Here is a 23,705-nt window from a genome sequence, read left to right as displayed (position 1 = left end):
AGTACAGAAGATGCAGGTAAGCACTCATCATGTTTGGACTGCAGAAGTCAGTCAGATTTTGGCCTACCTATAAGATCTAGCAGGATCAATACATACACATACCTATGTGTACATAAATGGAGAACACATAACGTGAAATTTCAGTGATGCAATTTTTAAGCTCCAGAAGTCCTCTCCCTCTCCATTACTATCTGTCATTAGAGAAAAAGAATATGTTTGGTCCTTCCTTGAAGATGATCCTCAGTCGTAAGCTGCAAACCACTAACACACAGCGAGGTTCTTCAAAGACGTTCATAGTTAAATACAATAAAGCCAGGATAACGTGAACCCACTAACATCTTTACAGTCTTTTACATCAAATTTAATTCAATAATTATATAAGAACTATATAAGGTGCTTTTTTTTATTTTAGAATTTACATAGTATATTAAACTAAAAAAGTGGAAATCATTTTTCATGTGTGTACTTAACTCTAGTGTTATAAGCAATATTGTAGAATAGTATACTGTGCCTTTAAACAAAGAATACTTAATCTCAGACACTTTTTTGAGCCAACTACTTTTTACTTGCAAGATAAAAATGCTTTCCAGCATAGCACCGCAATCTGTCAGAGACAAAAATGGAGGGCCCAGACACTGCAGTCCATTTATATTGCCACAGCAATTCCATACTGTAACTAGTATATGATGTAAAATTCATACTTGCTCAGAGTTCTAGTCTGTGGACCAGCATTTCCCACACAGGAAGTGAAGTAAAACAGACAGTGTGGCCTTAAGCTCACATAGCAGAATCAAGCAAAGTAGGGAGATCTGGGAGCATAGAAGCAGGGGGAAGAGTGGCATTTTCTACATAAATTGTAGCACTAACATAGTGAACATAGTGACATTTCAGCTGGTTTCTCAAACAACAGATGTACAAAGAATCACACAGAAATCCTTAAAAATGAATGGCAGATGCAATGATTTGCTTGTCATACATAATTTTTAAAATGGCATTCACCACTCTAATGTGTGTGTGGGGGGGAGAGGGGAAGTATTTTATAAACAGCATTTTCCTGTCTAAAGTCTCTCAGTTGCACCAGCAAGCTGTTTAAATACATGCTTGGAAAATACATGGTTTGGGTTTTTTTTTTAGTTTTTTTTTTTTTTTTAATTAAAAACTTCCTAATTTTAGTAACACTCTGGGACACTTCATATTCTTTAAAGATGAATATAGTCTCAGAAAACATTCCTTCCTCCTTTATTTCTCTAGAGTGCCTAAACTCGTATTTGAAATACAGGAAACAAGCAGTAGTAGAGGACTGAGATCCTAAAATAGTTAAAGGAGAATGAGAATGTGCTAGAAAAAACAGAAAAGTCACAATGTACTACTATTTATGTTACTTATGCAAAGAGAAATTTATTTCAAAATCAATTACTAGGAATCTTGAAGATATGTAAGTTTGATCTGGGGAAAAAAAAAAAAACTGATCCTTTCCCCTTTGGAACATGCTACTTGCATGTACTAATCCTGTTTATAATTCAGTAGTATTATTTATTTTGTACAAAGCAATGCCAAAAAAGCAATACAGGAAATGCTAAATATATGGGTAACTTAAAACTGACAGGGGAACACAGCTGGTAACAGGGCTGAAGGTATGTCCTGTGTGGAGAGGCTGAGGGCACTTGGGCTGCTCAGTCAGGAAAAGAGGTCATGAGGTTACCCCACTGCTCCCTGCAGCTCCCTGAAGAGGAGAGGCAGAGGGATGTGCTGGACTCTGCTCCTGGGAAACAGTGGCAGGATGGGAACAGCACAGAGCTGCACTAAGGAACGGTCAGACTGAGCAGTAGGAAACATTTATTTTCCCGTGATGGCCAAATGGTCAAATACTGGGACAGGCTTCATAGAGAGGTGGCCATGAATGCCATTGTTCAACACGCGTTTGGACAACACCCTCATTAACGTGCTAAATTCTGGTTAGCCCTGAAGAGGTCAGGCAATTGGACTCAAGGATCTTTGATGGTCCGTTCCATCTGGTTCTATTCTAGATAACCAGACAGAAACTCATTGTTTATGTACCTGCCCAAAAATACTATACATATTAAGCTATTTACCATGATGTTCACTGGAACTGAGACCTATTATCCTAAATATGTCATGTTACCTGGTTACCTCTTACCTGACACTGAGATAAGAACACACCCAAACCATTCCCATATGGATTCTCTGACTTGACTTTTCCTACAAGTACTTAATTATTTTTGCATGATTTTATTTATCAGTATTACTGACATCACTTTGAAGTCTATTCCCCTGACAAATTACTTTCATTTCCTAGAGACTGAGGAAGGAGAGAAAGAGCTTATTTTTGGAAACTTATGTAATCTGTTTGAAGGTTTACTCCTTAAGACTGTTCAAAGTGAAAATGATGAAAAAAACATAGCCAAAATAGTTAAGATTTTATCACTGTGGTAAGAATATCTTCATCCAGTGAGAGAAAAAATGAGATTACACGCAATCTAGTAAATTCTTTTCCTGCTGCTCTTAAATTGAATTCAAAGAAATAATGTATTCTTTTCATGTTGAAAAAATACAAGATGTTCTGAACTTCAAAAACATAGTATTCACTATAACTTGTACTTGAAATGTGTTATATTAACATGTGATACGCTCAAAATAATAAAGCAGTAGTATGAATTAAAACATAAAAACCGAGCAAAGACTTGTAATCCTGGTAATAATCCAGCCTACTGCAAACCTAGTATCATGATAGTGCGCCTATCAATCACAGGCAAACAAATCCAACTCTTATTCCCAACTATACTTTCAAATAAGTGAATCTTATCATAGGAAGGGTACTTGCAACATTTTAACAATCTAATGTAATCAGAGTGCTATCTAATATACATCAAACACAGAAAAATAAGCACAGTGAATATTTCCAATATTTCTCAATAATCTGACAGAAGTAATTGGCAATGAGGATTGCTAATTATTAACTGAAAGAATTTCTTATTTTATTTCTGCTAAGGAGTTTGATTCAAAAACATGCACATACATTCAAAAAACAAATTTAAAAAAAAAAAAACAACAAAACACAACAAAACAAAAGTAGGGCTTCACCACTAGAGCATAGGTAAAGTATTTATCCCTAACATGACTTTCAACTGCATGTGATTCAACTGTAATCCCCTAGTCAAGTTCCAGTTCAGAAAAAGTACAATTTACTTCTCATACTTTTCCCCACTATTTCTGCTCGTATATTTATTTAAGCCTGTATGCCTGTAAGCCAGGTTTATTAATTTCAGGAAGTGAGCTATAGCCATGAAAACTGAGCAACTTTATACGTGATCTGTGTATGTTAGCACTAGTACACTTTCTGACACTTTTCACCATCAAATTCTGAAAATACTATTTCCTTTAGCTGAATTCAGCCCCAGATACAAATAGATCCCTACTATTGTGACTCAGTCTTTAATGACATAGAAAACAGTTTGGAAGGAAATAGCCTCATCTGACACCTGTCCCAAAAATTGCTTTTAGGCCTCAAGACTGCCAAGTCATTTCACTGGGTAAGAATATTAGCAAAATTACAACATTAACACTGACTATATTTAAACTAACTTCTTAAATAGAAACACCTTTTGATCCCACTTTATCCCTCGGGGCATTACTTCATATTTTTTAAAAAAAGTTAGCTTGGTATGTAACTTAAGAGTAAAATAATAATTTCCTCCACTACAATAAACATAAAGGCATATTTTTGCTTAACAGTTGCCAGGGAACTATGCACGTTCCAAAACATACCAGATACATTATATAATACCTGACCCAAGAAAAAATACATATGTATTTTAGAAACATAACTTGACATGTTCAAAGAAAAGTTAACTCAAGCTGTAATTAAAAGTAAATCCCCATAAGCAGGGCAGGGCAGGACGTCTGGAGAGACTGTTAAAAACATAAGTGAAGCATTAAAAAAAAACAGAGGAACCAGACAACCAAGTTAAATCACAAAGCTTACCGTTGTATTCTCCTACACCACTATCAGAGCTAAGAAATTTCAAATCAGGAAGGAAGGAACTGCTGGGCAATTACTGTACACAAGGCTGTTTTCTGAATAATTAGTACATGTTGCTGAGAACCCACAGTCAGTAGCCATCTCCATCACTCTTACAGTCACATCATGTTAAACAGCGCTTTTCTAGTACTGACACACAAGCATATTCAACTCTTACCAATGTGGAGGACTTGGACCTAGAAAATTACTTTCAGATCGGCAGGCACACAGGTCAGCACAAGGTTTCAGATCACTCACTTCTGCAGCAACACTGACATGCAAAATTATAAAAAAATCCCATTCTGTGGATGTGCTCCCTAACAAAATAAGTTCCTGTGCAGCTCAGGACCAAAAATGGTAAATTCCTGACTTTGCAACCCATGAGAGTTTAAGGTGCAAAACCATGCTTAGATTACAGTAAACACAAAACCACATGCAATCACCAGTTTTCTTGTATGTATAAAGCATACCACAGATCTGGTAAAAAGAAACATTGAGGGATCTTTCTTTGCATTTGGCAAAATCTTTTACATTCCCTGAAATTATACATCTGGGAGGTGAAATATCTCATGATTCAGAGATTCTCTAATGAGTCCCAGCTAGAAATGACAGCTAGTCTTCCTCCATCTCTTGGTAGCGTCTAGTCTTGAAGAGTCCTTAAGGAATACTGAATTGTTAAGGAAACAAAAAAGGTGAGGGGAGAAAATTGGCCTGTATATTTTTCATCATTTATATGTCTACTGGAAGACAGTGCAGTACATAGCACGCTACATAAGTTTGGATTCTTTTTTCTCCTTTCTGTATATTCTAAGTGGTGTGCCGGCCAGTACTAAAAGCATCTGACTCATCTCAGGCTTATAGATAGCATTACTTGACAATATTAGATCATGAAACTTTAATGGCTTAATTACTTTGACATAGTTTTTGAAGTCACCACCTTTGTCTCATCTAGCTTGCAAAAACAGAGCCAGCACTTTCACTTGACCTGTAAGGCCACTATCTTTTGACCAATTGAAATTTTTTACTCTTGCAAACCCCCATAACATAGACTGGTAATCCAGGGAGCAGTCCAATCAAAGGCCATCTTGGATGAAGAAGTTTTGCATGGATAGAACATACATCTTTGAGGCGCATGACAACTACTCTATGCTCTGTTCTTTGTACTATTTAAGAGTGTCAGGTATACACCAATAATAATAAAGCAAAACAAGCTCCAGGGGGCTGTGGTGGGGGTGGGGGGAAGGGAGGGAAACAAGGTGTTTAATACATTTTCACTAGACATATCAAAAGCCCTGGTCACATTACACCTCTATTCCATAAATGGGACAAACATTAGCAGTCTCCATAAAAGGAAACTTCAGTCTCCTCAGCCTAGAAGCTGCTAATTATGTCAGTCATGCTGAGGGATGGCTGGTGGTTTGTGATCTCAACCACTTCAGCTCAATTTAGATCCCACTCCTTTTATTAGTAGAGAGAGGATCTGAAACAAGAAGCACAAGCACTCATTATTCCTCTATTTTCTAAACAGCAACAGTTTACAAACGGTTCATTTGTGAATAAAACTCTACTTGCAATAAACACAATCAGGATGTAGGAATGTTGACTTCTTTCTCAGAAGAGTTGAGAAGAAAACAAATACAAAACACCAGACTGATTTGAACTTTTCTTGCGGGATAAATGTTTGCCTTTGAATTTGCCAGTTGCTCATCTACTTGAGCAGATTCTCAAGTGAAGTAATTAACACCAGTTCACTGACTTCACCAGAAACACACTCATTTACAACAGTTAAAGCTGACCTATATTAAAGCAACATTTCATGCTAAGAAAAACTTGCCTGAAGAATGTTGCAAACTAACCACAGTGCATTTCTTTGCACACTCGATTATGCTGAATACCTATCTTTCCTCTTCTCTGAGGGCCTGCATTCCTCTTACACTGTAGCGATAAAAAGGTGACTGATTACACAACCAGAAAGTTCTAACTGCAGATCTAACTGGTCAGCCCCGTCCTGTTCACAGCTCTAGGATGACTAGACAAAGCATGTGAAAGCCTGAACAATTGCCCTTGGAACTTCTTAAAGGGAGTGGTGGCTGGGGCTGCCAGACTTTATGTTACAGAACTCTGTTTTCAATTGAATTATTCTGAATCTTGCCAGCAGTCCTTCTTTTAACTGTCAGGGGCGTGTTCTGTCTGGAGCTCGTGGTTCCTTCTGACTGGCAGTGCACCATAATGAAAAGAAGACCCGACACAAAAAGGGCTGGAGATGAAGCACAGGGAGAAAAAGAAAAATCACACAATTCCAAACAGAAAATTCTTAGGATATATCTCCACACTCTTCCATTTATTTTCCTAGCATGCATAAACGTAGGCCTCAATACATAATCCAAACCACTAATGAAGGAAAAAAAGTAGTATCTCTGGAACCAATGATTTAATATACTTGGGAGACATACAGAACTACTCAGTAGCAAGGATAAGGTCATGAGCTCTATAGCAAAATAAAGCAATACCTAGACCTCAGGGGAAAAGAAGTGCTCTAAAAAACAAGTCTCTTCCTGAACTGAGGTGAAAATGAACTGTTTATCTGCAGATTTCATGGAACAGGCTCTGGGAAAACTGCAGGAATGTTATTATAAGAGTCTGACACAAGGGAATCACTTTGTATCAACAGGTATCCACAAGCAAGCGTAAATAAAAGCTTGTACTTCCACTGTTCTTACCTTCCTTGTATGCTTTTCCCCATTAGCTGGTTAAATGAGGGTACAGTGATTGTAAGCAAGTTTTTATATCAAGTAAGCGCACTTGCCTTTTTTTCTCTCTTTTTTCTTTTTTTTTTTTTTAAATTAGCTTAACCTTGTTAAATCAGCTCTTATACTTACTAGGGCATGACATTGTTTACATAAGGCTAAGTGCAAAACCCTGACCTCTGTATTTCCAATTGTGACCTCAGAGAATAGAGGCCACTCATCCTATCCTAGTTCTTACAACTTTAATTATGCTCGACAAGGCTGCTGTGCTTTAGAGGTATCATTTACCAAGAACAGGAAGTGTTTATTTTTATTTCCATTAATCACTTCCATTTTGTTTTATTCCATTTATATACCAAGTCATTTGCAAACAGAACTATTGTAAGAATGGGTCACCTCTTCAGACATAACTGAACAGTTTCTTACAGTAGTACAGGGTCCTATAAAAATGCACACCATTTTGCTTACATTTGATGTAAATGAAATAGATCAATGAAATTCAAAAAAAGCTTCCAAATTGTTTGGCTCTAAGAAAGCTTTAATTAGAAAGGGGGAGGGAAGGGGAGAATTCTGGTTGACAAGTCCAACCTGTCTCATTTTTTCTAAGTTGAACACAGTGAATCAGGTTAGTATCTTATACAGAAAGGTTACAATTTCTTTTAAGAACTTCCATGTCACTCAAAGAAAACACATTCCCATCCCACATAGCTAATTTCCATATACTTCAGTTCAACAGCGAGTGAGAAAATTGAGAGGAATTCAAGTTACAACAGAACTTAAGAACTATCTAGAATGAAAGCTTAAATACACTAGGGAAGTTTTATTGGGGTTGTAGCTCAATATGTTCTTTGAATTATTTAATGGCATATGAGCAAATCTAAAATATATTCACGTATAAAATTTAAGCTATAATAGATACCACTTAGTTTAAAGCCATCATCATTTCACTTCACATTTAGAAGATGAACAGCCTAAATCAAAATTGTGTTAGATTCAGTTTACTTAACGGGCCTTAGGAATTGAAATAAGTATGCAGTTTGCCATAAAGTTCAAACTACACAATCTTCACATTTTCTTTTCTGTACCACATTAGCTACGTGCTCACTAGACATAAATGGGTAGAAAACAAGAGTTTCTTTGTTTGCGTACATTAACTTAAAGCTGTAAAACGCATTCAGCCAAACTTTCACCTTTAAACCTTAACCTGACTTGTAACAACATTTGTAGCCTCTAAAATTACACTGCATGCACCCAGACGGAGTTAATCACCCTTCACTTTTGATGCATAGAATAATGATCTACCACTTAAAATTGAGCCCTTAAAAGCCTGAAGAAAAATATGTACATATCTGTGTCCTAAATCTGCAGTGAAATAACAAAATTCTACCTAGCACTGCCCGTTTGAAAAGGAAAAACAAAACAAGACACACAACTTGTAGCTCATGAAAGTTTAAAATAAGTGCATTTAAAGTCTCTGCAGAAATGAAATTCATGCTTCCCAGCACATGCTATTGATCAGACACCTGGTACTTCTAACAAAAATACACTAGTCACACAGGAATAGTCTGACTGACTTTTTTCTTAAAACTCTTGTAAAAAGAGAAATTAAATAGAGATTTGGAAATAGCGTGTTCTAAAAGCTGATGAGCATGATTTAATTTTAAACAGCTAGCACCGTTCTTCCTTCAAAGAAGTGATCTGTGCTTAATGTTTCATTTACAATATATTACAGTTCCCTCCAAATTGTACCTAGTAGGAACCAGACTCTGTATTTATTTTCAAACCTAAGCAGACAACAAAAATACTGAACTACTTTTATTTTGGCTTTTTTGTTTGTTTTTAAAATCAGAATCCATACAAAACAAAATCTTGAGGTTTATTTATTACTTTTCTCACAATCCTGGCTAAGAGTCAGAGAAAAAGAGCATGTTATGTAGCACACTAAAATTCAAAGCTGAATGTTTTGAAAAAGCTATTAGTCAAGCAAATTAAAACAATTGAAGTAGATTAAAAAAACACGTGGTTTTTTAGACAATAAGGGAAGGAATGAGTTTCACAGAATATATACCAACAGCGCCAACACTACGGGACACACAACAAAGCCAACTTTGCAGTGACTGATAAAAATGGATACTAAATTGTGGAGTTTGATTACCCTTGAAACTTTCCACAAAGTTCACAAGTGACGTGATTAATAGTTTTATTTTCCTCCTGAAGTACTCTTTTCTATGTAATATCACACAGTCACATAGTGACATACAGCTGGAGGTAAAAAAAATCAAAATCAGCAGTGAGAGCTACATTGACTTGAAGGAGCTGAGAATTCATCCAGGTTTTGTTTTTCTTCCTCAAGCCACAAGAGTAACGAGTCGCTGTTTCTTTCATTTCTGCTAATACAGAACAGGGACCTATTGTTATTTTCCCTCTATTGCTGTTTTTTTGTTGTTGTTTTCAGCAAGGCATCCCTTATTTTAAAACGAGTCTTAACAAGTACATCACAGTCCGCACACATAATGTGTTGGGTGGAGTAAGAGCCCTCAGAAACACAGTGCACAGCGCCAGTAATGGACTTGTCGCCAACACCCTGTGATTTCATGACTGCTAAAACAAAAACAAATGCCACGTTCAGCTCATTGCAAAGAAAAGGATTCATTAAGTGGATGTGGCTTTTTTACTTGACTTGCATAAAGTGAGTGGGATAAAACTTAGTTTAATGAGATGCAAAGTGATCAGCTGCAACCCTACAGGAATTGTGATGAAATGACCAAATGAAATGACTAACAGTTTATTTCTAATTAATGCTGGACTGTCCACCATGAATTTTTAGCTACGAGATTGCCGCTTTCCTTCCTGCAATAAGGTAAGAGGCAAATAAGATGTATGTTCTGTAAATTTATGTAAAATAAAATGTAAATTGCTAGCACAGACAGAAATATCAATCTTAATGATACAATAATCTGACGGAAGACACTAAACCAATCTCTTTGAAATAAAAATTGAATTGTTTTGCTATTAAAATAGACATTTCTCTTCCAAATTCGTAAGTTACTAATCACAATTAGATATTCGCAACACCAATGAACCTTATAATAAAAAAAAAAAACAACAAAAACAAAAGCTGCCTGTATAAGAAGCATAAATCGCTGCTGGTCAGAACACTAAGGCATCAGGTCAACCTAAAACTGATGGATTTTCTAGGCTACCTGCACCAGCAATAGCAGGGAAAACAATCCCATCTGATTGAAGGTGGGTGAGATGGGGGGTGAGCAGCAGGGAATTAAGCATTCTCATTCCACATTAGGCTAATGGATGCATACAGATAAGAATGGAGCAATTGTCTAGCTTTAAAAATTCTTACTTGCTTGCTATCCACTGAGGGAATAAGTGAATCAAAATTTGAAAGACAACCAAGACAGACATCGTGTAAGTAGGGAAAACGGCAATATAAAAAGCCAAGAAATGCTGTCAACAGAGATTTTTTTCAGCAATGCAATTTAGGGAACCTCAACCTCTAGAGATTAAAGGTAAATTCTATTTTAGTATTTGTAGCCATAAGCCCCCAGAGGAATTTCATCTTCTTCCAAAAGGGCCTACTTCACTTCCTGTCTACCTCTATAAAATTGTTGAATGCGGTCACTTATTTTAAACCGTAGCATCATAGATGATGCCAGTCTTTATTGTTACAGTTCTACAAATATTAATGAACACACGCTTCATTTTAGTGAAGGGACTTCTCTGCTCTCTCCACTAAAAACCTGAAAGTAAACAGAAGTATATTCATATCAGTACTACAAGCTTCCTGTGAAATGACAGCCTTTGAACATTTCAAACGTTATTCCTGATATGATATCAAACTGCATTACCAGACAGCTCAGTAACTGCCAGAATCATGCTGAAGAAAACTTAAAATAAATGCTCTGTATGTCTCTATTCTCGTTTCCCTGTTTTTCCACTATATTACTATATTACTCTACCTACAGGTTTTATTTTTATATATGTATGTATTTATATATAAGCAAAGTAAAAAACAAAGTACTCACCAGCAGCAAAATTCAGTCCTGCACATTCTTTCATACTGGAAGGCTTCAGTTGCTGCATTCACGTTTTTATGGTCACAGAATTTTACACAGATCAACTATTCAGAAATTAATTTTTTAGTTTCTAAACTTAAAAGCGACACTTAACAGATTTCTCCTTGTATCAGAAAAGAATACTTACCTCCACCTTCTGCATTCAAGAGGTAAATAGTAGCCATGAATCTTTCTTTCTGCTCTTCATCTAGTTTTAAATTATTCCTTTTAATTTTTAAAGGCTGTATAACCTAAGCAATGAATCTCATTAATCATTATTGAATGATTTAACCTAGCCATTCAGCTCCAGGTGCCCTTCAGTGCAAGCAATATGCTAATTCCTTCCAAGTTTTAACAGCTTTTGCAGTTGAAGCCATAATTTTCCACATTAACGGTGACAGGATTTCATTCCTTGCACAGGGCCTCCTTGCCAATCACTTCCGTGCCAGAGCAATGGCCTGGTAAGATTGCCTTTAGCTACACTTCCTATGTTGTCTCTCATGTTGTGTTGCTGCAACGTAGCCATCCTAAACTCAGTGTTAACTCCTATTTTGAATGGCAAAAGGTAAAATAATTTCTTCTTACCATCCTAGCCTAGCTTTCTTTTCTCCTTGTTCCCCAAACTTTTTATTTTTCATTCCTCCTTTTTTTTTTTTTTATCACCTCCTACTATGCAACACTTTCCTTGTGAAGTAGTTGCCAACTGCTGCACTTAGGCCACTAGCTGCCTTCCAAGAGAAAATGTTGCACTAAGTTGTTTTGTGAGTGGGAGGTGATGGGGAAGACACTCAGAATTTGCAATTCCCATTTCTGAACCTGACTAGTATGCAAAAGAGCTTTTTTTTATCCAAAATCTTTGTTCTCTGCAATAAGTACAGGCAACAATCTATTTTGGAGTTGGGGGCTTCTACCTTTATTCAGGGTTTACATATTCAGGCTTATTTGGCCAACAGGAGAATGAAAAGTACTGCTTTCCACCAAAGGTAGTAAAATGTACTACAAAAGTGACAAACAAGAAGAAAAAAAAAAAGTAATTGCATATGTAATACAATATGTAATTATATTCTTATAAAACACACAAAAATACATGCTTATAAAATAAGGTACTCAAACTCATCTTTGACTGGCTTCTCAATCTACATAGATCCATACACATACATGCAAACTCAGCTAGGCATATAGCTTTCTTATTTAATTGGCTCATAAGGAAACATTCACCATCACTCATTTTCACATGAGCTGAGCATACACAATGATCCATAAACACTTATGGCTGAAAATAAAGTCAAACATTTTATGCAATTTAATTTAAACACTAGAATCAAGAGTTTCAAGAAGGTATTACTGATTTTAAGAGGCTCCAAATTTTGGCTGCAGGTTCCCAACAACTCACAGTGTTGTGGATTACAAGAATCTGAGTTTTAGTGTTTCCTGAAACTCAAGTCCTCTCTAAAGAATGCCCATCTGGTTACTATCAAAAACCCATTTCTTTTCCCCTTTACTTACTTCCCAAGAAAGGAGAGTTCATACTGTATACATCTCTAAGCCTATATTCTTGCTCACATGCTGTAATTCTAACTTCTCACCTTAGAAGCTGTTGATGTTTATTATGCTACTGAAGAAGCAAATTACAAAAAGAGAATCTTCTGTATATGAATTTTAAATAGTAAACTGTTTTATATAACTAACCTTCAACATAACAGCAGTTAAGTAATTAGATAGCAGGCAATATAACTAACCCAGAATGCAAAATCTTGCCTGGGGATATGCAAATTTCAGAATGCACAAAACTGCCAGCCAAGCAAAATTTAATGCAATACCAGCGTGCTCTCTCATGAAATAGTTCAATGATACTGAAGAAATTTAAATTCTGATTATATAGAGGATGGTTAAAGAGAAAGACGACAAAGGACTGCAAAACTGGGTTAATTCAAAAAGTGCATTGACCATACAGTTCTCCCACACAGCTGTTGAGGATGATGTTCAGGTTTCAATGGCTGGAAAGCCACCATGGTATACCCTGCATTCCAAGGCTGAGAAGATGTACTGTTTCAGAACTTTGCATATTCAACTATCAAAGATGAAAGCAAAATATTAATTTGAAGACTTTAAAACCAGATTTCAGCACCAGACTATCACCTTCACAGATCTTTAATTGACAGTAAGGGGTTTTCAAATTATTTTAATGATTTGTTATATTAGCATTAGATTTAAGGTAATGCAGCACCATGTTGAGCAAACACTTGCCAACCAAAGACAGTTTGAATAATTTTGTGTATCTAACTGCATTTCTTCAGAGACGATGCATGTCCTTCAGAACTGTAGCAGTCCAGAAAACAAGCATGTTTTCTGATCATAAAGTTATCTGTGTCACTTCAATAATGTCACATATCTATTCTCATTTAATCAGAACTTACAGTATATTTAAATACATTCTTTTTATTTTAGTGATTTACCTACATGTAAATAAATATTTAACAAAGTACAGAAAGCCTCGTGCTGCTCTGAAAGTGTAAAGTCTAGCAGCAGAGAACATAAGGTAAACACACACTCCAGAATTTACCTCTACCATCAGTCAAGCTAATCCACAGAGGGACTCTCCCATTATTTAGATACGGAATCCAATTGTTTCTTATAGAATTTTTTTGAAAGCCAACTGAGAAAAACACTCTACCAACACAGTTACTATTTTGAGAGGGTATGCATGCTAACACAAGTATTTTATATAGAATGTCAGGATTCTGACTGTGAAGACGAATACTTAAGACATCTTTATTAAAAACTCATGTTTTGATACACTAGAATGTATATAAAAAGTAAGATCAAAACCAAATGTGCTAAGAAGAAGATGGAGAGAAGTGCTATTGCTGTTACAAAAATATATGTTCTGAACTTCTATGTCAGAAGGTGAAGCATGTGCCCAAGTTAGATCCTCAAGTTCTAAGCTCTTGCAGCAATCAGTTGACACCATTTCCCCAAAAGCTAGATTACAAAGCACACAAGTTATCTGCAGTTCTTTGGATAGTGATAGAAGTAGCAAATATAAATACGTTTGAGAACCATAAAGGCATAAAGAAGTAAAGCTGCTTTTTAAAAGTATAAAACAATCATATCCTTTCCTTAGATCTATGAGTGCATTCTCTGCTGGCTATGCATAGATTCTCCTCTCTCCAAGTTACTATTTCTCCGCTCAAAAAAACAATTCTCTTTTCAGGTAAAAAGAAGTGAAAGATATACTACTCGGTTATCCATTCAGTTTTCTCACTGAACACCCTCACAAAGGAGAAATGGCTTCTCTGTTCATGGGACACACAGCACTATACACACTTCACTTACCCTCTATCCATAATTTTGTCAACATGCAGGATATTCGTCCTCTTACTTATATCTGAAGTGAACTTCAGATTCTTAACTGAGAATAGTTACCTATGTTTTCCTCCAGTTAATTTTATGTTGTTGTTTTTACACCAATTAAAACATTCCTGTCCTGAGAGGCATAACCTCTCATTTCTTAAAAATGCTCTGGAATCAAGCGTTACTATTTATGTGGCTAAATACATGATTTTTCTGATGATTCAAAAAGCATTTTGTCAACTTTGCCAGAAAAAAAAAAAAAAAACTGGCATCCAGAATTCAATCCAACACATTAATTCAAGAAAGCTTATCATCATTTTCATGGAACAGTAATTTACAGTTCCTGACCCAAGTCTTTCAGTATTGTGACAATTAACATGGATAAAGAAAACAGAATACAACAGCAAAATAACAGAACCCTGCACATTTGACTGAAAATCTGTAATTCAGTATTAGCCTCCCAGCTGCTCCTCAGTTTCCATAGTATGGAGTCTCAATTTTGAGATTTTAATGTAGGCTGGCTACCATCAACAGCCCAAGCCTGCAGATGAAAATAGCTGTTTTCATAAAATATTCTCTTTCTTCACATAATATGCCCTTCTATCCACATGAATTAAACACTAATTTAAGGCTGATGCAATTGTCAGCCAAGAGGCGTTCACCTATGTGTGGAAGATACCATTACATTCTAATACTAGGATTGCCTACTTTTGCCCTCATACTAAGGGAGGTGTGAAGAGCAGCCCAGCTGAAGCACCTCTTCACTTTTTTAGATACTGCAACTCACCTCACCTCTTGTTCAAGCTTTTAGTCACCAACAGGAAAACATTCTTATTTCTCTTGTTTACACAATTTATTGTACTCCTAATACACCTCAGTCACTACTTAAGCTATTTCACTATTTACTCTACAATTTATGAAGAGGCACTCTGGTGAAAAGTTAAGGAAGGTTATCACCACCCAATGAGGTTATAGAGCTGAATATACAAATAAAATGTGTCAGGACCTCAGCATATAAAATTCTTGAGTGCCCTTTAGTTTGCTTAGAAAGAGCAAGGTTTTCACTAACTTCCTGACCGCAAAATAACCTCAAAATATTAACAACTATTAACAAAGAAAAGCCATGCTCCTTGTTGTACAAGTACTCACACACAAGAGATTCAACACATTGACAAGGATAATCTTCAGTATAAAAGAGAAACACTTCAAAACCGGAGGCATTCAAGGCCAGGCTGGATGTGGCTGTGGGCAGCCTGGTCTAGTGGTTGGTGACCCTGCACATAGCAGGGGGGTTGAAAATAGACAATCATTGTGGCCCTTTTCAACCCAGGCCATTCTATGATTCTATGAAAAAGATTTTGAAATAGCTACCATGGTCCAAAGTCAAGTGACTGTTATTCATACAGGGCATTTAAAGATGATGGTAATAAATAAGAAATAAATTTTAGAAGCTGCACAAGTGATGGGACTTGCTAACCCCAGTTGTTTTTTGTTTTTTTAATGAGACAAAACCATCCTCCAATGAGACATAATATTACACCTGGTTAGGATTGTGAAACAGAATTCTCAGTTATTTAAGAAAATTAAGAGCCAAACCAGAAGCAGTATTAGTTGAGAGAGAGAGAGAGAGAGAGAGAGAAAGAGAGGGAGAGGGAGAGAGAGAGAGAATAGGCTCTTCCCAAGTACAGTAGCAGATTTTTCAGTGTTAAGTGACTCAAGAGATCAGTTTTAATCTGTACCTCTTATGAAGACTCATTTTGATCCCCCACAGAACCTCCGCAGAAATCATTTCCAGAGCATTTTACATCGACACATCATTTGGCACGGATACCACACGTTACTATTTGACATTAAACAGTACCGTTACCTAGGTGCTGCTAATTTCTGGTAATAAGTGTAACTGCCCCTCTATCTTTGCAGAACAAACCAGAACCTTTAGCCCATAGTCTGAATAGCAGCTTCTGAAGTACACTTCATATGACTTTAATGTTTTTTCATTATTACAGACTGTACACAACAGTCCTGCAAAGTTCAAAACCCCAAGCTTTACAGCTGATGCCCTCACACTATGTTAATGCAGGACACTGGTAGAGGACTACACAGTGCAGAAGAAAATATTTGGCAACAAACACTGACCACAGCAAGTAAAAAAGTCAGTTTAGATGTTTTCCTTTTCTAAATAGGTATCCTAATTTGAATTACTAAATAGTATGAAAAAAGCGTCTCTAGTTGGAACATAACAGAAATAATACTAATGCATTTTTTTAAAAAAGGGGGGAGGTTTGTTCTCAACATATCACATCAGTACTGACACACATGAGCAGTAATCAAACACCTGGATAGCAGGAGAAAGTGCCAACACAAGTAAAGAATTAATAACAGTACATGGCTATTTCTTTTACAGTCTGAACTCCTTAAACATACTGCAAGTTTGGCCAGCTCTTTAAACTGCAAGCAGCTATCCTTCTTAAACATTCTTACAGTAGAATTACTTAAAACAGCACACAGTGCATTAGGGGTAGGTGAAAAAACACAGGTTTCTTTAATGCTTTCATGGATTACTTGGTTACAGATCATGCTCTTAGACATTCAGAAACCTTTGAGTTATTGTGTATTATATTTTTTAAATTATTTATTTTTTAAATGAAGGTTACTCTGAAAGTAATGCTTCCCATTTCATGACATTGCCCATAAAGTCAGAGGCAGACGTTGGTGTTATGACAGTAGAGGTTGAACCTTCCCACCAATATTCCATTACATGTTGTTGCCGTGTGAGAGATGGCAGCACAGGGGCAGTCTGGCAGAATGGTGTCTGACATGGAAGCATAGACATTCATCAGTGTTTGCTGAACACTTGTGGAGACCAACCAGTAGATGTGAGCAGCAGCAATAGCAGCAGGTCACCTCCGCTGGCATTATGTTTGGAGCAATCAATTTGATTATTCTAATTATTATTCTTTCAATTACAATTTTCAGACTGAGATTATTGCAAGAGTACAGAAACTTTTCCCAAGATACTCCAATACCACCACTTCATGAAGGCTACAGATTGCTCTCTCACTGCAGAAGGGAAACTTCCCTCTTTAAGCACAATCTTAGATGTGCCAAAGAAATTGTTCATCTATTTAATCCAATAGGTAGATCAGCCAACTGGAAAGAACCTGAGGGACACTCCACAGACACCCTTACATTACTAACCACTGGAAGATGACTCTCTCATAAAGGAATGAGAGAGACAATTTTGCCCTCCACTGGCTAGAACTATCAATGGAAACCATGCCTGCCTCAGTTCTGTAAGAGGCCCTATTTCACCCAGTGTAAAATCCCTTTATCAAATTTACCAATCCTGTTTGAAGTAATTGGTATGGGATATCGCAGATTGAAAAGGTGGAAAACACACTGAGCAGGTGGGAACCAGCTATGCAGTGAAACATTATGTAGAAATATAAAAATTTCTCTGAAGAGATCAGGAAATCAACTGGTGATGTAGTTAGCCTTACAGACTGCTAGAGCAGTGAATATGCATGTGGAAAAAAAAAAACAACTTTGACATTCCCATTCCCAGCAAAAGTGTTCTGCACATCACTCTGCAGATTACTGAAAACTTTTCCCAAACACACCAATCTGATTTTTTTTTTTCTTTTTTTGGGGAGAGGAAGAAGAGATGAGAACCCAATGGATTGTAAAGGACAGGAGGAAAAGGGGCAGGAAGGAAGGTAAATACTCAAGAAAACAAGGACACCAGAGAAGTACCACTTAAAGTAATTTTTCTTCTCACCTTTATGCAAAGCAGCACTGAAATTACATTGTTAGAATAAGCAGCTATATTCCAGCGTTCAAAACAATTCAAAATTTAAATTTATGCAGCATTCATTAACCACAGGCTTAGATGAAAGAAGTTGCTTCACAGAGGCAACATCAGGGTAAGAATTAGGGGTTTTAAATACTAAGTGGTTTACCAATTACTGTTTTAACAAACACTTACAATAATAAAAAGATAAGTAGGTTAAGGTTTCCCTGCTCCCCATCCCCCAGTTATTTCCCACCTCTCAGCAAAAGTTCCCAACATTCCCCTTAGAGCGTGACCACACAACCCCTTAATTCAGATGAGGTGCAAGTGAGGGAAGTGAAAACCATCAGTGGAAAGGGGAGGAAAGGATCAATCAACCTGCAAGCAGATCAGCTGTCAATGGAATTGAAAGGATATCCATGCAGAAATGTCTGCATAGGTGACTCCCGTCCTTCCTTCTGCATTAAGGCTATCTACCCTCAAACTTTGTCACGCCTAAGGTTTCTATCATCCCTATTGTTCCAGGCAAGACCAACTGTTTTGACCACATCATAATTTAGAGAAAGAGAAATCCTTCTGGTGAGGGACTAAGAATAAAGTCCCCCTTCTGGTGTTTGTCTCTGTCTTTGTTATTGGCTCTACTTACAAGGCTAAATTAAAAAAAAAAATCTCCATAAACATTCACGACTTTCCTTTGTTTCTTTGTCCCCAAGAACTCAGCTGGAGTCAACACTAGGGAAAATGTCCTTATCCTAACAAAAAAAAAAAACAAAAAAACACCACCGAAACAACAAGCACATTCAGCATTTATTTGAAAGAGACATGAGAAAATTTAAAAAACAAAAAAACAAAAAAACAACAACACAACACACTGAAGAACTGTTGCTTAACATGGAACCAGGAATATCCCAGTCCAAAAGGGAGTTAGTATACTGTGTCTGAGATCATGTATGAGGGAAGACTGGTACAGAAGACCTCAAGAGCAAGCTGGGGAAAGGACTGTCCATTCCTGCTGCTTCTTCCATTAAATAAAGGCAACATAGAACCACAGAATCATAGAATGGCCTGGGTTGAAAAGGACCACAGTGATCACCTAGTTTCAACTATGTGCTACGTGCAGGGTCACCAACCACAAGAAGAGCAAGCCAAAGGTGGCACAGCTGACATAGTTTAGAGTGAACAGGGTCAGAGCTGCTCTCAAAAGAGAGAGAAACGCAAAGTTTTCCACGCTCAAAGCCACAGAGGTAAACCTAATACCTACCAGCAAAAATGTAATAGTTAAATTTATGATACCATCTAGAAACAGACATAAGTTATTGCACTCAGTGACATAATTAAGACTTAAAGCTTCAGGCAGTGTACTTAAGGCTTTCAAAAAACTTCGTTCATTCATTTACTGACCAGGTGTCTCACACTACCACAGCTTTAATTACTCAAAAGGGTCCTCAGTGAACTTATAAAAATCAATTAAGGTTAGCTTGGGCACCAACTCGTATGTTAGGCGTAACGCGAGGTTTTGCTGTATTTAGTCATAGCTCACTTCAACACGTGACAAAAAGAACTGCTGCGAGCGTGGAGGCACACTGCAGACAGATAGGTCTCGTCTCCTAAGAATAACAGGAAGCTCATGCAGAAAGGAAAACAAGAGCCAAGCACCAGATCCCCCCAGGACCGCTCCACTCGGATTAAGACACCCGCAAAATCCGGAGCGCTGCACTGAGCGCCTCACCGCGATGCGGAGGGACCCGGACCCGGTCTGAAGTCATTACACACAGTGCTCCATCGCATTCCTCAACACCACAATTTGATAGGGCGCTTAAAGAGAGAATCTGCAGGCGAACGCAATCTGCTATCAACAATACCCTATTAGCACGGCCCTATCTTTAATCTAACAGGCACGATAAGATGCCCCAACACACATAAGCCCCGCTCAAACAGTGACTAATGACCATTAATCCTCTCTATCTCCACAGCCATCTCTCCTTCTCCCATTTATCACGCTGACACTCCACTTTACACACATGGATAAACTTTAACCGAGGAGCGAGGCGAGGCAGACCCCGTCCCGGCGGCGGCCCCTCGCACACGGTAACGCTACCTGCGGCCGCTACCCGCTCCGAGCCTCGGCCGAGCGGAACGAGCGGGAGGAGGGAGCCGCTTACCGCCGCCCCCACCGACGGGGCGCGCCCAGCGGCCCTCCCCAGCCCACGCGCCGCGTCCCCACCCCCGGCTGCAGCCGCCCCCGCGCCCCGCCGGCGGAGCCGGGACGGGAAACGCGGGGAGGTCCGGTGCTGCCCGCTGCCGCCCGCCGCAGTCCCGCGCCCCCCGGCTCTCCCGTCGGCGGCGGTTACCTGAGGCGAGGCAGAGTAATCCACAGAGGTAAAAGTGAGCAAACTCCGCGACCATTGTCCTCAGGTGGCGCCTGCAGACAGTCTCATGCCAGAAGAGCCCCCACTTGTAATCCCACAGCGGCTCGACGCGAGCGAGGCTCCGTAATCCCGCGGCGCTCGGCACTGTCACACCCGGGTGCTGCGGGCGCACGCCGGCCACGCTCTCCTCTCTCTCGGCCCGGGCGTTCCTCCGTGACACTTCCCAGGACCATCCACAGAGACGGCAGAACACAAAAGAGCCCCGCTTCTCCGCAGCCGCCGCTCACGAGTTGCTCCTCCGGCCCGAGACTTTGTTCGGTGCCCGGGACGCGCACAACAAAGAGCTCCGGGAGCGACGAGCACGTAGCGGCTCCCGCTGCCCTCCTTCCCGCGAGTCACTGAGCGCGGGGCTGGAGGCGGGCAGAGCGCGGCGGCGGAGCGGCGGCGGCCCCCGCTCCCATCACGGGGGAAGGCGGCGGGGCGGGAGCGTCGGGGGGCCGCACTCACGCAGGGGAGCCCCGGCGGCAGCTCCCAGCCCTGCGCAGCATCGCCGCCGCCTCCTGCACGCGGGAACCACACGCGCGCCCCCTCCCCAGCGCCGGAGGAGGGCACAAGAGGGGGGCAAGTTAAGAAGGAAGGAAGCGAAAGGGAGCAAAACTTCCCCGGGCCGACGCCCCCACCCACCCTCGGTGCGGCGGCGGCGGCGGCGGCGGCGGCGGCGGGAGGAGGAGGAGGAGCACTGCCCGCCTGCCCCTGAGCAAGCTGCTCAACTTTCTGCTGCCACGCTGAGCCGCCCCGGGCTTCCCCGCCCGGCCCCCGCAGCTCTGCTGCCACCACGGGACACCGCGAAGGCGCCGCACCTACACGGCTCCGCACCCGGCGCAGCGCAGCACGGCAGCCCCCGCTCCGCCCCACGCAGCCCGCCCCGCCCCGCCCCGCCCCCGCAGAAGGTACGGTGCGGGGCGGTGCCGGCCCGCTGGGGGCGGCCGGGGCGCCCCGGGCAGGCGTAAGCTGCCTCCGGCAGCGCCTCGACGTGGTGTCGGGCTGCTTTCGGGCGGGGGACCGCGGCGTGAGGCGGGTGGGCAGCAGTGCTCGCGGAACAGCTCCCGCTCCAAACTCAAGCAAACTTATAAAACCCTTCAGGCGTCCAGGACCCCGAAGGCTTGAAATAGCCTTGAGTTTGTTGAGACCTCGTTCGTGATTACTAAAAGCGTGGTTTGCAATTGCTGGGAAATCCTGCAGGGTTACACACCCTCATCCTAAGATGGCGTGGCCCCACGCTAGATAGCAGCTTTAGGGCCAAGGAGCCCTGCTTTCCCATCACGGCTTCCCTGATTATTTCCCTTCCCTTTCCCCTGCCATAATTATCAGATGCATTCTCAGGCGGCATAACAAATACGGGTCTATGAAGTCAGATAGAGCGTGGCCTGGTATTCCCAGTGGGGCAACGCGGCTGTGGCTTGTCAAATGATCCCTGGCAACAAGGTCTGGCTGTGCCACAGGCGTAGGCCAAACATCCAGCATAAGCCTTATCAGATCGCTGTTCTGCAAGTGGATGCAAGGCCAAGTCCTGCACAGAGGCCTGAGAGCTGCCCTGCACCATGATCAGCGTGGTGTAGCCCCTATGGGCTTTATCTGGTGGCACAAAAGTTAGTGGTGGAGCAAGGAGGCTTAACACCATAGGTGGAAAGGGGAGGGCAGCCTGGAAGAAAGTCTGTCAGACAAGCCCAGCATATGGCAGTACTGGCACTTCACAGTAATGCTCCATGTATTTCTAGGATTGATTCATTATGTTGCAAGGACTGAATGAGATGTAAAAAATAAATTTAATTTTCAAGAAACATGTTGAAGATATTAACCCCATTACAAATGAGTCTTTTCTTGCAGTGGGATAATGAAACTCCAGAGAAAGAACCCGTCGTAGGATTTATATGCACCCTCCATTGTTATCAGCCAAACAGGTTCTGATGGTCACAGCCTCCATCAATCGTGTCACACTCATGACAGCATGCCATGAAGTTTGCCCTTTTTTACTTCCCTCACTGTGGCATAGGACTAAAAGTCCAACAAAAAAGATTCTTGCAAGTACACTGAATCTATGTTAGTCTACTTTCCACAGTGAGCACCTCCCCTCTTCACAGGGATTTCTTCAAGCTGTACCTCACCAGTAATATTTCCTTCAGCTCAAACACTGTCCTCATATAATCATTCTGTGCTTTGTGAAAGGCAACTTAAATAGCACCTCCAGAATTAAAACACACAGCAGAAACACAGAGTAGGTCCTGGATAATCCCTGAACCCTAATGAGAAGTCTGAGATTTTGATGAATTCGTTTTTGTTTTGATTAAATAAATATGAGTCACACACAGGGCTGAAAAGAAGTCTTAGGAGGTCATGTAATTCACCTCCCTGTTCCAAGACAGGGTCAGGTATGTAGACTCTCAACAGCAAAAGTATTTTAACCTCATTTATAAAAATTTCTGGTGACTGGGATCTCATATCCTCTTCAAGTCTCTGTATAGAGAGTTCCTGTATAGACAGATTGCTTTGGTGCCCAGACTATATAGTCTCCAGGATGAAAAGAAAACATGACCACCACAGATAAAATTCTGAGGGCACTTTTGTTACTCCTTCTGTAGTGATACTACTATCAATGCTTGACAGGCTCACTTTTCTTGTCTGGATTACATATTTTAATCTATTGCTTCTTTCAAAAAAAGGTAAAACTGTGATTCTGCAAGCAGGTCACTCTACAGGGAGTTTACATATTCTGCGAATGTGCATATGTTCATATAATTGATGTATACATATATCCGTTTACTTGTATCATTTTTAGGTATATAAATTAAGCTGTAAATACTCCATGTAATCTTAAAAAATCATTTAAGTCCATTTGTATGATGTATGTATGAAATATCAACATAAATGAATCCATTTACTTTATATCTGGCTGTAAGCATATATGCTGTAGAGAAAAGGTAAATAAAGTGTTTATTAATTCTCTACTCAAGATAAATCTATTTCCTGTATTCTGGTGAAATAACAGACTTCTAGATCCATGCACTCTTTTTCTCGGGTCATGCAAAAAACAGGCAGGTAATGCTGTACCGAAGTCTTGTGTTCTGGATGTTAATTTTCTTTCAGATACAGTGGTATTCTAAATACAGAATCACAGAATCGCAGGGGTTGGAGGGGCCCCTGGAGGTCATTCAGTCCAACCCCCTGCTAAAGCAGGTTCCCTACGGTAGGTTACACAGGAAAGCGCATGGGCAGGTTTTGAATATCTCCAAAGAAGGCTCCATAACCTCCTCTGGGCAGCCTGATCCAGAGCGCTGT

General features: G+C 39.9%; 1 protein-coding gene across 3 annotated transcripts in view; it reads right to left on the bottom strand.

The window, feature by feature from the left end:
- Positions 1 to 23,705, bottom strand: part of ROBO1 (roundabout guidance receptor 1) — a 507,540-nt gene that overhangs the window by 286,047 nt on the left and 197,788 nt on the right. Inside the window, exon 1 of one of the 3 annotated variants that reach the window (XM_090121072.1) lies at positions 20,352 to 20,467. The exons of the other annotated variants lie outside the window; for them this stretch is intronic. Within the exon in view, the coding sequence (XP_089977198.1) occupies positions 20,352 to 20,406 (55 nt within the window). The 5' untranslated portion in view covers positions 20,407 to 20,467. Of the gene's footprint in view, positions 1 to 20,351; positions 20,468 to 23,705 lie in introns of those variants that run through there. 3 annotated transcript variants of the gene reach the window in all.

The sequence above is a fragment of the Phasianus colchicus genome, chromosome 1, assembly GCF_987193195.1.
Source record: "Phasianus colchicus chromosome 1, bPhaCol1.hap1.1, whole genome shotgun sequence".
Lineage (NCBI taxonomy): Eukaryota > Metazoa > Chordata > Aves > Galliformes > Phasianidae > Phasianus > Phasianus colchicus.
This window is presented reverse-complemented; position numbering and strand designations above follow the sequence as displayed.